Genomic DNA, 14,883 nt, shown 5'->3' on the forward strand with positions numbered 1-14,883 from the left:
TAACGATGCAGCACATAAAAAATGTATCTGAGTAAAAGTATTAAACTCATCAAAAATATGTACTCAAGTAAAAGTGGAAGTAGGAGAAATAAATAATACTCCAGTAGAGTACAGATACAGCCTTTTAGTACTTAAGTAAAGTAGTGAAGTAGTTCTACTTCGTTACTATACAGCTCTGTACACATCAAGGTAATTTTTAATGTATGAGGCTATATTTGTAAGTGAACTGAAAAGATGTAATTATGACTACTCTGTAGGCCTACATCTCTGAAGTTTAAGCAAGGTACCATCATTTACAGTATTTCCATAGTGATCTATTTTGTTGTGCGTGTGTGGACTATAAATCCTCATGGCAGTTATTAATCTTTGTGTCACAAATATTGTGAGACATAAATAAATGTTTTAATTGCTCAACCCTTTAAGTAATATTTCATATAGAAGTCGATCACAGTGTCGTCTCTGCTCCATCAGCACTGGGGGCCTTTCTGGACTGAAACTCATTCTGGATTTCCACAAAGGTTTTGTTCTTGGTTTCAGGAACAAAAAGGAAAATGTATATCGCCATTAAGGAGCAGACAGCCAAGAACACCAGGAAACAGTACTGCTGCAGCCCGATCTGTGCAAATAAAACAGAATAAAACACAAGTGAGTCCAAATCTCTCAAACATCCAAGCTTTTAAGTTTTGTTTCCAAATTTTCAAAGATAATGACAAAACCTTTAAAAATGAAGATATACTTTCTGGACACCTACCACAATAAAAGGGAAGACCAAGCCAATGAAGAAGAAGCTCAACCAGTTCAATGATCCTGCAACTATGTACGCTGCAGGCCGTGCCGTTTGTGTGAATAGCTCAGTGGTCAAAATGTTTGTTACACCAGCTTCACAGAACCAACAAACAACAAAAGAAATCCCATTAGTTATAACTGCTGTGCAACAGCAGCTGCTAAGGAAAGACTCCAATGGATTAAAAAGTTAGTTACCTGGTCCTAAGCCAAAACTCAGGATAAAAGCAAATACACACACCATGCTCATGTATGGAAATACTGGGCTGGCATCCTGAGAGAAAGAAAATCACACAAAAGAAATGTTAGCACAAAGTAGAAGTCTTATCAATGGTCAAATGTGAGATATTGCATAAAACAATGGTTTAAATACTGTATCTTATTTTTTTACAATGAGGTTAGTCACCTGGAAAGAGAGCGTCAGCGTGAATAAAATGCAGCAGATACTCATCAGTGTGTATCCTCCCGTAATGAGCACTTTCCTTCCCAGACGGTCAATGAGCAAACCCTGTGAGACACAGCATGTCACAAAACTAAAGAGACTCTCCAGGCTTTCTCTGAATTTAACTTTGACCTTTTATGGGATATTGTCAGTTTGGTTCTGTCCTGTTTTACATTGTATGCCCTGTTTTACTAATTTTATTCATACCTTGCTGTGTTTTATGTTTTGTTTCCTTTACCACATGTACAATATTATGTCATGTTCCTGTTCTGTTTGTATTCTTAAAAAATACAATTTTCCACTTTGGTGTTCTGTTTTACTTTATTTCAGAAGTGCTCTAACTTTCCAAACTTTAGTCCAAATCTTGATGTTTTTATTAGAAAGGTCTTGACTGTTTTTATCCTTGTTGTTGGGCACCTACTCTTATTTATCTTTTTTTCTGTAGCATGAAGGAACATCAGAACTGTAAGAAAGTAATGGACACAAAAATATAATGTAAGACTCATACTTACACATGTTAAAGCTGTGATGCATTCACAGGCACCAGTGCCAACGGTCACATATGGTATTTTATCAGTGGGGATACCAGATTGTCTAAACAAGTAATCTGCGTAGAAGTAAATCTACAGGAAATATAGACCAAAAAAATATATAAATATGAATACAAATAAACTAGAAATAGCAGTTGTTTGCCTCTGCCAACCAATTAAGTCACAGCTTACATTCATAAGAGTTTAGGAAAGTTGTTAAAAGTATTGAAAAATTGTCATAGCGATCATGAAAAACTGTAACACAAATACAAAAGCCACAACACAAACACAACGTTGAAGGAATTTAACAAAATGTATTAGGTTTATTATTGGGCGAAACGTGGATGCGTCACACACATCTTCAACCCAGCAGCACAGAAGATCCAAACAATCACCACAGTTTAAGATTAGTGTTACCAATTCACCATCTGACCAAATGGCGTTGCTTAAGGTGTTCCTGAGATATTGCGGTCATGAGAATGGGAGAGACGTGAGTTCACAGTGACATTTCAACTCCTAAATCTAAGCCAAACCTAAAGAAATTCCCTCAAGACATTCCTGAGATATCATGTTCACAGGAATAGTACGGATAACCCAAAAACATAATGCCTCTGGCCACGGCTATTGCCGGCATGGAGTCATAAAAACAGAACTTTTAGTAATCTTTGGTGGTATTTCTTAATAGTTGGCAATGTGAGTACTGAGAAATAGATTCCACGTTGTGAGAGACAGCAGGACAGAGGATATTGAAAGACAATGGGTATATGATCGTGTACATACAGCATTGATGCCATTCAGCTGTTGTGCAGCGTTGAGCAGCAAGACGGCGAGAAGCTGCCTGCGGACACTACGATCAGTCAAGAGCTCCCAGGGTTTCTTGGCCTGGAAATCCACTAAATAATTTTTCTCCTTCTCGATATCCGCCCACTCACCATCACAGCCAGATATACCGTGAAGTTGCTTCAGGGCTGCAGGCAGGAAAACACATGACAAGCGTGCTTGTAGTTTTCTCCACATACACTATTCTTCTCATCAGGTCAAGCTACAGGGGCTGTTTTTGAGAATCTGGTTAAAAGGTTTCCAGTGTCAAACCATTTCACATCATCATGGCGTTACCAGAATGTTATCACATGCTTGAACTCACTGCCATGAGGACAACTGTTTCTCTGCCTCTGGTGATTCCAGACAAAGGGAGTCCTCAGCCTTTGAAACTACGCTGTCATGTGCACTACATCCAGCTTTGCAGGCCAAAGATAAAATAACACAGATTTTTGAAAAGGAAGTAACTGTGTAGCAGTTGCAGTGTAAGTTTACCTTTCTTACATCCCTCATCATCTCCTTTGTCAATGAGCAGGTAGCGCGGGCTCTCTGGGAACCAGGGTAGGATCAGGAGCTGCAGCAATGCTGGGATACATGTGGTGGAGAGCAGGATTGGCCAGTGCTCTTCTTCACCCAGGAGCTCTCTGTGAAAACACAGACATGTCTAAACAAAATCACAATATAGCAATTCAATCTTGCAAACACAGATGCTGTGGAAAGGTTCATATTTTGTGTGAAAATCAAATATGCCTAGAGTTAACTTACTTAAGGCCAATCACTTGTCCAGTCAAGATACCAACAGTGATGAAAATAGAAGTTCCCATTCCCATGGCACCACGAAATGCAGTTGGAGCTATTTCACCCAAATACTGGGGTTGAACACAAAGGCCAATGCCTGTGAAAATAAAACATGATTAAAGAAGATTTCAGAAGTTTTCAGAAGTTTTACATGCAACGTTCAAACTATAAGGAGCTGCCTTGGCCAAAATTGAATACTTCACTTGCACATACATATACCGGTACTAGGTTCTATGACACAAACACCGGTATCCTGGGTAAAAGTCACATGTTAGTTCGTCCCAGCTATCCACCACAACCTCTTTTTTAAATACACATACATACATACTCACATTCATATATCTCATACTCATACATTCTGACATTATGCATGCATGTATGTACGTGCATACATATGTATGTATGTATATATATTATAGTGCTTAGTACCGGTGTATACAGTATGTATGTTAAGTATTCAATTTTGGACTAGGTAGCTTCTTATACTCAAACCAAATATATATTGAGATTATTACACATATAATACAATGATGTGCTTCACTGGTATGTACACTCTGGATTATTTACCTGCATATATTCCAATAAGAAGACGTCCAATGATGAGTAATTCAAATAATCCTGTAGCGTAACTTAGACCCATTAGCAGAGCAGCCATTAATGAAAATATATTACTGGCCAACAGCGTCCCTTTCCTGGAAAAGTAACATTGTATTACGGCTTTATAACTGAAATACAATTGGCTATGGAGAATAGGGTCATTTTGCCAAAATATGCCATATCATCTTTCTGTATACCTCCCCAGCTTCACAGATAATGTCCCACCGACTGTCACTCCTAGAAGTCCTCCTATGGTGAATATAGACACAACAGTGGACCAAAGCAGGGTGAGAACATCTGCTGATATGTCAGTTTGGTAACGCTCCCTCCAGGTTTGGTTGATGAAATTCTGCACATGCTGGAGACAAAAGAAAAACACAACATGCAAATTCAGCAGGTGAAATTAAAATGACTGATGATCAAAAATATTAAAGAGATATATTTGTGCATGCATATTTACCAGACATGTAGCCTAGTCGATATGTAGGCCTACTACATATGAAAAACATGTCACTTATCGTCATTTATTAATAACTAACTACTGACTAATCTATTTTGTAACATGAGTAGGCTACAATAGTGTTAATACTGTGCATCAATACTGTGCAATAAATCCAGTGACAGACAGTAGGGTTATTACCGTTGTGGGAGCATTGATGATAGATATATTATATCCACCCTGAAAGGTTCCCCCTATACACGCAGCACACGCAGCCAGCAGAAGGGATTTGTTCGGAAACTGCAATAAAAAAGAGATACAAAACAAGTATTTACATATATAAACATCTATCGTCTACAGATGATAATTTAAAACTCTTATTTTCTGATAATCCACATACCTTGGGTCGCTTTTTATCTTTGGTTTCTTTAATAAGCAAAGGTTGATATTCATCCGCAAATTCTTTTGGCATTTTGTCGTTGATGTTTTGTTTAAAGTCTAATATTGTTTGTAGTTTATCACAGAGTAGGTATATCCTTCATTTATAGATTTTGCTCTCAACAAAGCCTGAGGAGAAGTGATCTGTTGTCAAGATATATAGAGTGACTGCGAGGTGAAGAGAATCGGCTCCATTTAACACCATACATAAACCCATCAAGTCTGGTGAGTTGGAATGATAGTCACTAAACTTCCGTCATCAATAACTTATCAAAACACAAACGACGCCTCTTTCCTACCGTAAGGTAGACAACGAGCTATAACCTGGTTTTCATCAAAACAAGTCGTCCTCAGACCTGGACAAATAAAATTGAAATGTAAGCAGCCGGCTTGGGAGAGGAGTGGGCGCTGCGCAGGGACCGTCTACAAAGTGCAACACCGAAGAGAGATACAACAATAAAAACTTAATAGCTTCATTATTACACAGAGTAGTGTCACCAAAATTACGTCACTCATAACTGGTCTTCTGCTGGCTGGTTGTACTAGAACACTTAATAAAAAAAAAACTCATATTTGTCCGTACATGCCAAGCCGTGCTAACATCCTACAAATATTGAGTTTGAATTCTTAGAAATGAAAGAACACTACAGTCAAATTAGACCAAAAACACAGCGACAAAATGGGCAGAAATACGAGACAGTTTACAGTTTTTTACAATCACTATAATACTTTTTTCAATACTTTTAACAACTTTCCTAAACTCTTAACACAGTTAGCACAACATCCGTCTGTGTAGGCTATACAATTAACACATTTCTTGTTGCTTTGACACAAAATGCATACAGTTAACACAAATTTAAAATGCTTGAACTTCTTTTACACACAAGCTCCACCAAAACCAAAACAATGGATCTTTACTGCCAAATTTACAAATGCTTTCACACTGTATGTCAGAACAGATAACATAATATTCTATACCTAACTTATAGGCTAAAGTCAAAGTGAACAGCTGATCATATTGTAAATTGAAACACAAATATATCCCCTGCATTTTATACATGCATTTATTGAGAAACAGCTGATTGAAGTTATAGTTCAATCACAGCTGATTCCCTTCTAGGAAACACACTCAGGTGTTGAGGTTCTTTCAATCACATGATCATATGGTAGTACAGTAAAAGAGGACCTATTTGAACAATATACTGTAGATGAACACGGAAAATAAGAAAAATGCCTTCACAACACACACAATTCTGTCTCTGTCTCCTTTTTTCATAAACCGTACATTCTATAAAGCTACTCTGAGATGGGTCAATAATTTTTTGGATTGAATCTCTGCAGCAAAATAAATAAATTGATGAGCGGGTAGAGCAGGCGCACATATATTTGGAGGTTTGTGCCTCGACGCAGAGGTCCAGAGTTCAAATCCGACTTGTGACGATTTCCTGCATGTCTTCCCCCTCTCTCTCTCCCTTTTCTCAACTAGCTGTCCTGTCAAATAAAGGCAGAAAAGCCCAAAAAATAATCTTCAAAAAAAAATGTACTAAACCCAAAAAAACAAAAATGTAGAGAGGCTTCAACAGAAACTTCAGTGCAAAACACAATATACGATCAATACAATCACTTGTGTCTGTTGTATAAGGGCAGACCTTACTGACACATATAAAATAATGCAGTTTCTGTAATTCCATGGGATGTTAGTGTTTTGTATGACATTGTGCTATGATTGACTAAATGTTGTCACGCTCTGGACGGGGTAGGACACAAAAGCAGAACACAGGGTGAGATCAATAATACTGCGGTTTATTAGAAAACGAATAATGGAGATGGTGTTCCGTCGTGGAGGTTATGGGAATGAGTATGGGTAGGTTGTAGCTCAGCAGAAGTACAAAATGGCAGGCGAGAATAGTCGGGAACAGGCTGGGGGTCCAGAGACACGGAGAGCAAGGCAATGGTCGGCACGGGGAGTCCAAACAGAAGATCCAGTCGAGGAGGGAAAAAGGCAGTAGCCGGCGGTGGAGGGAGAACGGCGTCTAGGAGGCAGAACACAAAAGCACGATGAGAAAAACAAAAGGCTAAACTACGGGAAACTCAGGATAATAACTAGAACTGTAGATAGCTGAATAATGCACAGGAACGCAAGTGATAATTACGTGGCTGAAACAATTATCTGGCGGGGACTGAAAGCAGACCTCTCCCTAATATAGGGAGAGTGGCAATCAGCCCCAGGTGCGTGGACTGGAGCAGGTCTGGCCTATATTTAAAAAACTGGGGGGTATATATTTATTTATTTTTATTAATTGTGTTATTAGTGCCCCAATAACTTCAAAAATGCAAACAAGTAATTTTTACATTGTTTTTTTTCTTGGAGTGAACATTAAAGGGTTAACTTAAGTCCCAAATTAAATAAACAGCATCCAGTATAGCTGTATATCTAAATCCTTACCAGTTATAGGCATATGGGCTAACAGTTAAAGGAACACGCCAACTTATTAGGAATTTAGCTTATTCACCGTAACCCCCAGAGTTAGACAAGTCGATAGATACCCTTCTCATCTCCGTGCGTGCTGTAATGCTGTCTGACGGCTCCAGCGGCATCAGGCCAGCACAGAACATGCAGGTGAATGGTTCCAGTAATCCTACTGCTCCGAATAAGTGACAAAACAGTAAACAAAACAGTAAACAAACCGGGAACTATATTCTCAGGCGGAAGAATATAGTACTTGGGCGGAGTGATATGCTCGCAGCAAGCCTGTTTGAGAATATAGTTCCCGGTTTGTTTACTGTTAGAAGATGGCTGTGTCTCATGTTACGTTGTTTTTTGTACACGCTGTGACTATACAAATCACAACATGTAAATAGGAACATGTTGGCGTTATTTTGTCACTTTTGTCACAATTTGGAGCAGTAGGCTAGTTGGAACCAGTTACCTGAAGGATCTATGCTAGGCTAAGCTAATGCTGGAGCCGTCAGACAGCCTTACAGCACGCACGGAGATGAGAAGGGTATGTATCAACTTGTCTTACTCTGGGGTTTACGGTGAATAAGCTAAATTCTCAATAAGTCGCCGTGTTCCTTTAACATTAACATAGAAACTATCAGACATACATTCAAATGCCCTCTGTAAATTGACAGTATTACATGGCTATGCTGCCGCCTGCTGGTAGGGGCAGTTAATTACAATTTGACCTACTTTCACAAGTCTACACTCAATAAAATCTCCGTGATCTGCGTAACTACTAACCTGACTCCGCGAGTGGAAAACTGGAGCTCGCGAGATCAGGACGGTCTCACGAGGCTACGTAACTACAGCACCGTGGAACATTTGCCTCCAACGGAACGACAGTGATAACCCATTGTACCATCGTTGAGATTAAACTACAGATCTGTTATATTTGCACTGAACAACGCATTCATATGGAGGAAATATTTATTCATAATTCAACAAACAGAAACATAACTCCTGAAGCGCACATGAACAGATGCCTACTGTTGCTAACGTGCATTTATAAATCCTACTTAACATCGTCCTGTACCTAAAGGATCGAAAGTTCAGCCATCTTCAAAATGTACACATACAGTATTGATGTCTTGAGTACCCTACCGGAATTCACTGATACATTTGTAACAAAGGGTGAGCTGTGCACAGTGTGGTGAAAACACAAAAAAATAAAATAAATCCCCTAACCCTCCGAGACCTGTTAGGTTTAAAAAAAGTTAAAGCCAGGCTATGTTTGGAAAACAATGTTTAATGGGGCCTGCAGCTAAATTTAATCAAATAACTACAATAATCAGCATTTGACTGCCTCACCCAAAACCTAGCTTCTAAAGAATTAATCAGGTCATGTCTGACATTTAGCATATGAAGAAGACTCATTGTCCCCACAGGAAAGGTAACTATTGTTTCTGCTTTTGGGGAGCCACTCCCTGCAGGGCCAGACGTGATTAGAACAAAGGAAATGCAAACTCTGTAAACTTGAACAGAATCGGCACTACCATGTGAAACGACCTTTGTCTGTGACCTGGAGTAAACCTGAAATCAGAGGTGTGTCTTTAACCTGGGACAGTTTCCATTCAGGGAAACACCCACAATTCCAAGGGATATAATTCTGATCCTGAGTAAGATTCGGGACTGCAAGCCTGGGACCCGACAAGGGAACAAGGTTCTGCAGTCCGCTGTTTACAGTGTATTTGTTTGTCATGTCACAGGACTGTTTCGATGTGACTCCACAAGGAGATGCATGGATTCAGTCCGCTGTCAGCTGCAGTGTAACATTTGTTTTGTCATGTCACGGGACTACAGCCTGTGACCCCAAAGGGGAAGCTGCTGTAGTCCGCTGGTTACAGTGTATTGTTTTGTCATGTCGCATGGCTGCAATCTGTGTCCCCACAAGGGGAATCATGTTTGCAGTCTGCTGCTGGCAGTGTTTCGTGTTTTATGTTTAATTGTGTTTTGACTGTCGTTATCACCGTGTTGTTTTATTAAACCTTTTAGTTAACTTTCAATTCCCCCAGCTTCTCCTCCTTCCTCCAGAAATCAGAACGAACACGTCTTTTAGACATTTCTTAACAGATCGCAGACCCCCTTCCCTCTCTGTAGGATAACTGGCCGCATCAAATGCAGCTCGCACAAAAACTCAGCTCAAAACTGCCCCTCCTGTCTAAAGGCAAGGCAAGGCAAGGCAAGGCAATTTTATTTGTATAGCACAGTTCAGCTAGCCTGACAAGCCAGACCCACCTGGCTGCAAAATAAATTTGCTGCCACTAGGGTGCGTCTAGATTTCTAGGCTACAGTTCAGCAGCAATGCAATTCAAAGTGCTTTAAGACATAAAGACACAGTCAAAAATGTATACACATTGATAACAAATAGAAAGCAGTTAATACGAAAATATAAAATTTAAATTATTAAATTTAAAACAATTAAAAGTAGATTAAATACAAAAGTAAATTCGCAATGGAGTGCAATGAATTAAGGACCTTTCCTTAATTCATTGCACTCCATTGCGAATTTACTCAGTGTTAAAAAGAAAGGTCTTCAACCTTGATTTAAAAGAGCTGAGATTAGGTGCCAACCTACCGGTAGTTTGTTCCAGATGTACGGACCATAGAAGCTGAACGCAGCTTCCCCCTTTTTTGTTCCGACTCTGGGGATGGCAAGCAGACCTGTCCCTGATGATCTTAAAGATCTCTGTAGCTATTAGCAGATTTGAAAGGTAAATTGTTCCTAAACCATTTAGTGATTTATAAACTTTTTTTTGAAATATATTCTTTGGTGCACAGGAAGCCAGTGTAAGGACTTCAGAACTGGAGTGATGTGATCTACTTTCTAGGTGTTGGTAAGGACTCGTGCAGCAGCGTTCTGAATCAGCTGCAGCTGTTTACAGTATTTATGAATTGCTAAAACACATTTTTTGAATGTTTCTCTTGCTTTCTCAAAACCTTAAACACAAATCACCAAACTTAAGCTACACTGTCAAAACCTTTGACTTGTCTTGCTATATCAAACAATTGCTTCAGAACTACAGTATGTTATCTTTACCCAAAACCAAACACTGTTTTCAGATAACACACACATCCAGCTAATGCATAAACACTACACAGCAGTCATTACACACTACAGAGATAAATGCAAAACACTGCACTCAGGGCAGAGCAGGGGAAAAATTATATTTATAATGAAGTACTTGCACAATCCTGCACACATAAATGTAGTCACAAACAAAATATGCAGCAGATCGATGTGTTGGAATCATTCTGCCTCAGCATCATGCCTCTGGGCATGGTCAGGCCACAGGACCTCATCAACATCACAGGCAATTCTGTCCCTTGCTAAACAATGGGAAAAGAATCCTTTAGCATGCTGAATCCAACTTTGAATCATTTCCACTCCAATGTTGTCACATGCTGCATCCATTGACCGAATGAGATTTTCCTGTACAATGGCACATTGACCAATAATATTGCGGCCTCTCCTTCTCCTCTTGGTGAGATTGAAGCCAGCTTCATCCAAGAAGATGCACTCATGAGGCCTCTCCATGGTATCCAGTTGAAACATTCTCTATAGAAATGAACAAAAATTTATTTTTTAAGTAACGTAAATGACATAGCATTCCAGGTTTCATGCCTCTGTATACATGTGTTGCATTACATTCAACACAGTAAAGATGTACAGTAACTCAATAGTGCTGTATAATCTCTGGACATGATTATTTACTTGTACATATTGATATCGTAGCTCTTTTACCCTTTCAGAATTTCTCTCAAATGGTACTCTGTAGGCTTATCAGGTTGCGTTTCAGGACACGGTCAATTGTGGAGAGACTCACCATTTGGATTTGACATGGCTTTATATCTTGATTAGGTGCAACACATTACTGATTTGAAACAGTTGTGTTCAATTTTGAGTGCTTGTGTGTTACCGATGACAACAGTGTGTTGCTTGTGTTTCACTTTTGGGGGCTGTGTTGTGCCATTTTTAGTTGAAGTGCACCACAATGCTACATGTGTTTTGTGAATGACAATGTGTTTACAGTTTTGCACAAAGAGTGATTCCGATTTGCTAGTTGTGTCTAACCACATGAGAAGTGTTTAAAGTTCTGCAAACTGTGTGATTCAATCAATAAAGTGGTTTGTACACTTGCAACTTTGGTTTTGCAAATGGATTTTAGTGTTTTAGCAATTCAGAAATACTGTAATAGACCTTTTAGGAATACATGTAAAGACACTGTTGCAGTAGTCAAGTCTACTGAAGATAAAAGCATGGATATGTTTTTCCAAATCCTCTTGGCAAATAAGTCCTTTTACCCTTGCTATATTTTTGAGGTGATACAGTTTTTCTGAATTGCTAAAACACTAAATCCCATTGTAAAAACTAAACTGGCAACTGCCAAAACTCTTTTACAGTTTTTATCCAACTGCTTACACACAAAATCTTTTCATGTCACACGATGTTTGAAACCTCTCACTCAAATTGCAAAACTACCCAGCAAATCTCCAAAACCATAAGCTATTTCTCAGCCTTTCACTCAGTTTTCAATTGCATAAAACCCTTTTTTCAAAACATTACACACAATTCTCTACCTAAGACACAAAAATCTAACAGGAAGTGACTTGCTATCCATTTCTAAACACAACCAATCAAAATGCTACACTTATTTACCAGGGCACACACACACTTCTCACATTTGCAAACACATTATGTCATAACTGAACACTAACCAATCATTGCTTTATTATTATAACTATACATAGGTCAAAGGTCAGATTACCAGTTTTGAACAATGGATGCCAACAATAGACAGAGAGCAAGGGGAGGAGGAGGAAGAGACAGGGGATAACAACGAGGAGGAGGAGGAGGGAAGAAGAGTAAGAAGGAGAGCCATCTCTGATGAGATCAGGGAGAGAAGCCCATCTTGAGTAGCTTTATAGTGGCGTCCATACTGCATGCAACTATATAATGACTATTTCAGTATTAAAAATCAATCAGACTTTGTTTTGCACAAAGCAAAACAATTCTGTCCCCCCCCACACACACACCCCCCCTCGCCCCGACACACAAGCACACACACACACACACACACACACACACACACACACACACACACACACACACACACACACACACACACACATTCTTTATTCTAAAAATGATACCTTTGGTTTACATATGTTTGTACTATTGTTTTCTTGTTTCATGCTACTGTAAACAACATGGTGCTACTCTTACAAACATAATGTTTTGCCCAATCAATATTTTCTGTTTCATTGTAACATTACATTGTTTTTTACAGGTGCACTTTTCAACCACTTTCAGCATATTACTTTCCCTCTAGAACATTGTAAATGTAGCTATAAGCCTATGAAAGACAAAAGAGCTTTAGATTTAGAACAACAGTGTGTACATGGTATATCCAAAAATGTACTATTATGAAAAAAGTGTTTGCCATTTGATGCAAATGCTTCATTTTGAGATGAGTTTATGGTATTTTGAATACAGTGTTTCATTTTGAAGGAGATGTGAGGCATTTTGCATTTTGTGTGAGCAGTTTTAGGAATTGTGTGTAGAGTTTTGAAAAAAGGAGACATAGTTTTGAAAACGTGTGTAAGCAGTTGGAAAAAACTGTAACAAATCAATCACACTGTTGTCAAAATCTTAAACACTATTCATCTGTTTAGGACACAATTTGCGAATCTGAATCGCCCATTTACCAAAACTCTAAACACATTCTCAAACACAGAACACAACTTTGCAGTGTCATACACTTGTACCCAGAATGGTGCACACAGGCTACAGAAGTTAAACACAACTAACACACTGTTCTCATCCTTTACACACTACCACTCAAAATTGAAAACACGTGTCCAATCAGCGCACACAATTAGAAAACAGTATTTAAGCCTAGTCAAATGCAAATGGCATGAGTTGATCCAACAATGGAGCAGAACAGAGGAAGAGGTGGAAGAGGTGGAAGAAGAGGAAGAGGAAGAGGAGTCTGTGTCAGAGGTGGTGGGTGAGGACAAAGACCAAGCAGATCAATAATTTCAAATGACATTCGAGCAACTGTCATAGATCATGTTCTGGTGCATGGCATGAATATGAGGGAGGCAGGGCAACGTGTGCAACCAAACCTAAGCAGGTTCTCAGTGGCTTCTATAATCCGGACCTTCAGAGAAGAAAACAGGTAAAGTATACTAAAAGTATATACATTTACTGAATAAAATGTGTGTGTATGTGTATACTTCTAACTAAATGGGGTTCTTTTTACAGAATTGAAAGACGGCCTCATGAGGGTGGAAGGACACGCATGTTCTCACAACAGCAGGAGACACTTATTGTGGATATGGTCCGTCAGAACAATGCAATTCGACTGCATGAAATACAGCAGCGGATTGTAGAAGACAACGTAGATTTCGAGGGAATAAATAGTGTGAGTGTCAACAATTGATCGTCTCCTGCAACGCAACAAGATAAGGATGAAACAAGTTTATCGGGTACCATTTGAGCAAAACAGTGAGAGAGTGAAAGAGCTACGATGTCAATATGTGCAAGTAAGTAAACTCAGTACTAGAAAGTACTGTGTAGTTTGGGAAGCAGCACATGTATATATCTTACTGTCATTTATGGAACTAAATGTAGTTTTCACTGTGTACAGAGAATCTTTGAGCTTGACTCAATGACTATACCTCATGAATACATTTTCATGGATGAAGCTGGATTCAATCTAGCCAAAAGGAGAAGAAGAGGTTGCAACGTGATAGGTCAACGTGCCATTATTGAACTGCCTGGCCAGCGTGGTGGAAATGTAACCATCTGTGCTGCCATCAGCAGCTATGGGGTTCTCAACAGTCATGTTACTGTTGGGTTATACAACGGTGCTAAAGGATTCTTTCCCCGTTGCCTTGCAAGGGAGAACATAGCATGTGACGTGGATGAAATCCTGTGGCCTCACCCAGCAGAGGCGTGATTCTGAGGCAGAATAAATGCTGTAAACATGTCTTATTTATTTTTTTCTTTACATAACTTTTGTTTCTCTTTTCTGCTGCAGTTTTTTTAAAAGCTTTATTTTATTTCTTTTTGTTTAAATCTGAGTACAAGAATAAAATTATTCCCGCTATCCCACAGTGTTTTGCATTTATTTATGTAGTGTGTAATGGTTGCTAAGTTGTGTTTGCACATTAGCTGGTTTTGTGTGGTTTTTGACGGTAGTGAGTGATTTTGATTAAGGTTAAAATGGTTTTGGGTCAAATGTTTGGTTTTGCAAGAGGAGTCAGAGGTTTTGTGAATGTAGCTTGAAAATTGGGTTTTGTGTTCACACTTTAGAGAAAAGGAGAGCAGGTTTCAAGAAATGTGTCTTAGCAATTCAGAAAAACTGTAATAGGCATATTTTGGAACTGACTTAACGTGGCTGTTAAAATTCTGGTCAGAGTCCATAATTATGCCAAGATTTCTTGTTTTGTCTGTTGTTTTTAACATTGTTGATTGAAGATGAGCGTTGACTTTTAATCGTTCATTTTTTGGTCCAAAAATGATCACCTC

General features: G+C 38.9%; 1 protein-coding gene across 1 annotated transcript; it reads right to left on the reverse strand.

Moving 5' to 3' along the window:
• Window positions 1–191: 191 nt before the first annotated feature.
• On the reverse strand, window positions 192–5,262 carry LOC114555920 (solute carrier family 2, facilitated glucose transporter member 11). Its single transcript, XM_028578689.1, has 12 exons — window positions 4,809–5,262; window positions 4,610–4,708; window positions 4,167–4,327; window positions 3,940–4,064; window positions 3,340–3,469; window positions 3,070–3,218; window positions 2,536–2,723; window positions 1,738–1,848; window positions 1,190–1,291; window positions 982–1,057; window positions 752–879; window positions 192–616 (listed from the first exon to the last, which is right to left on the reverse strand). The coding sequence occupies exons 1-12, from the start codon at window positions 4,878–4,880 to the stop codon at window positions 446–448; spliced, it is 1,512 nt and encodes a 503-aa protein (XP_028434490.1). The 5' UTR covers window positions 4,881–5,262; the 3' UTR covers window positions 192–445.
• Window positions 5,263–14,883: the final 9,621 nt, after the last annotated feature.

Source organism: Perca flavescens, chromosome 5 (assembly GCF_004354835.1).
Source record: "Perca flavescens isolate YP-PL-M2 chromosome 5, PFLA_1.0, whole genome shotgun sequence".
NCBI lineage: Eukaryota > Metazoa > Chordata > Actinopteri > Perciformes > Percidae > Perca > Perca flavescens.

Bases quoted from the DNA above. Each gene is read 5' to 3' on its own strand.
- LOC114555920 (XM_028578689.1), bottom strand. From the start codon at position 4,880: ATGCCAAAAGAATTTGCGGATGAATATCAACCTTTGCTTATTAAAGAA. The intron at 3,470-3,939 runs GTAAATAATCCA...TTATTTTCACAG, and splicing joins TCTTATTGGAATATATGCAG to GCATTGGCCTTTGTGTTCAA. The intron at 3,219-3,339 runs GTAAGTTAACTC...GTGTTTTCACAG, and splicing joins GGACAAGTGATTGGCCTTAA to AGAGCTCCTGGGTGAAGAAG.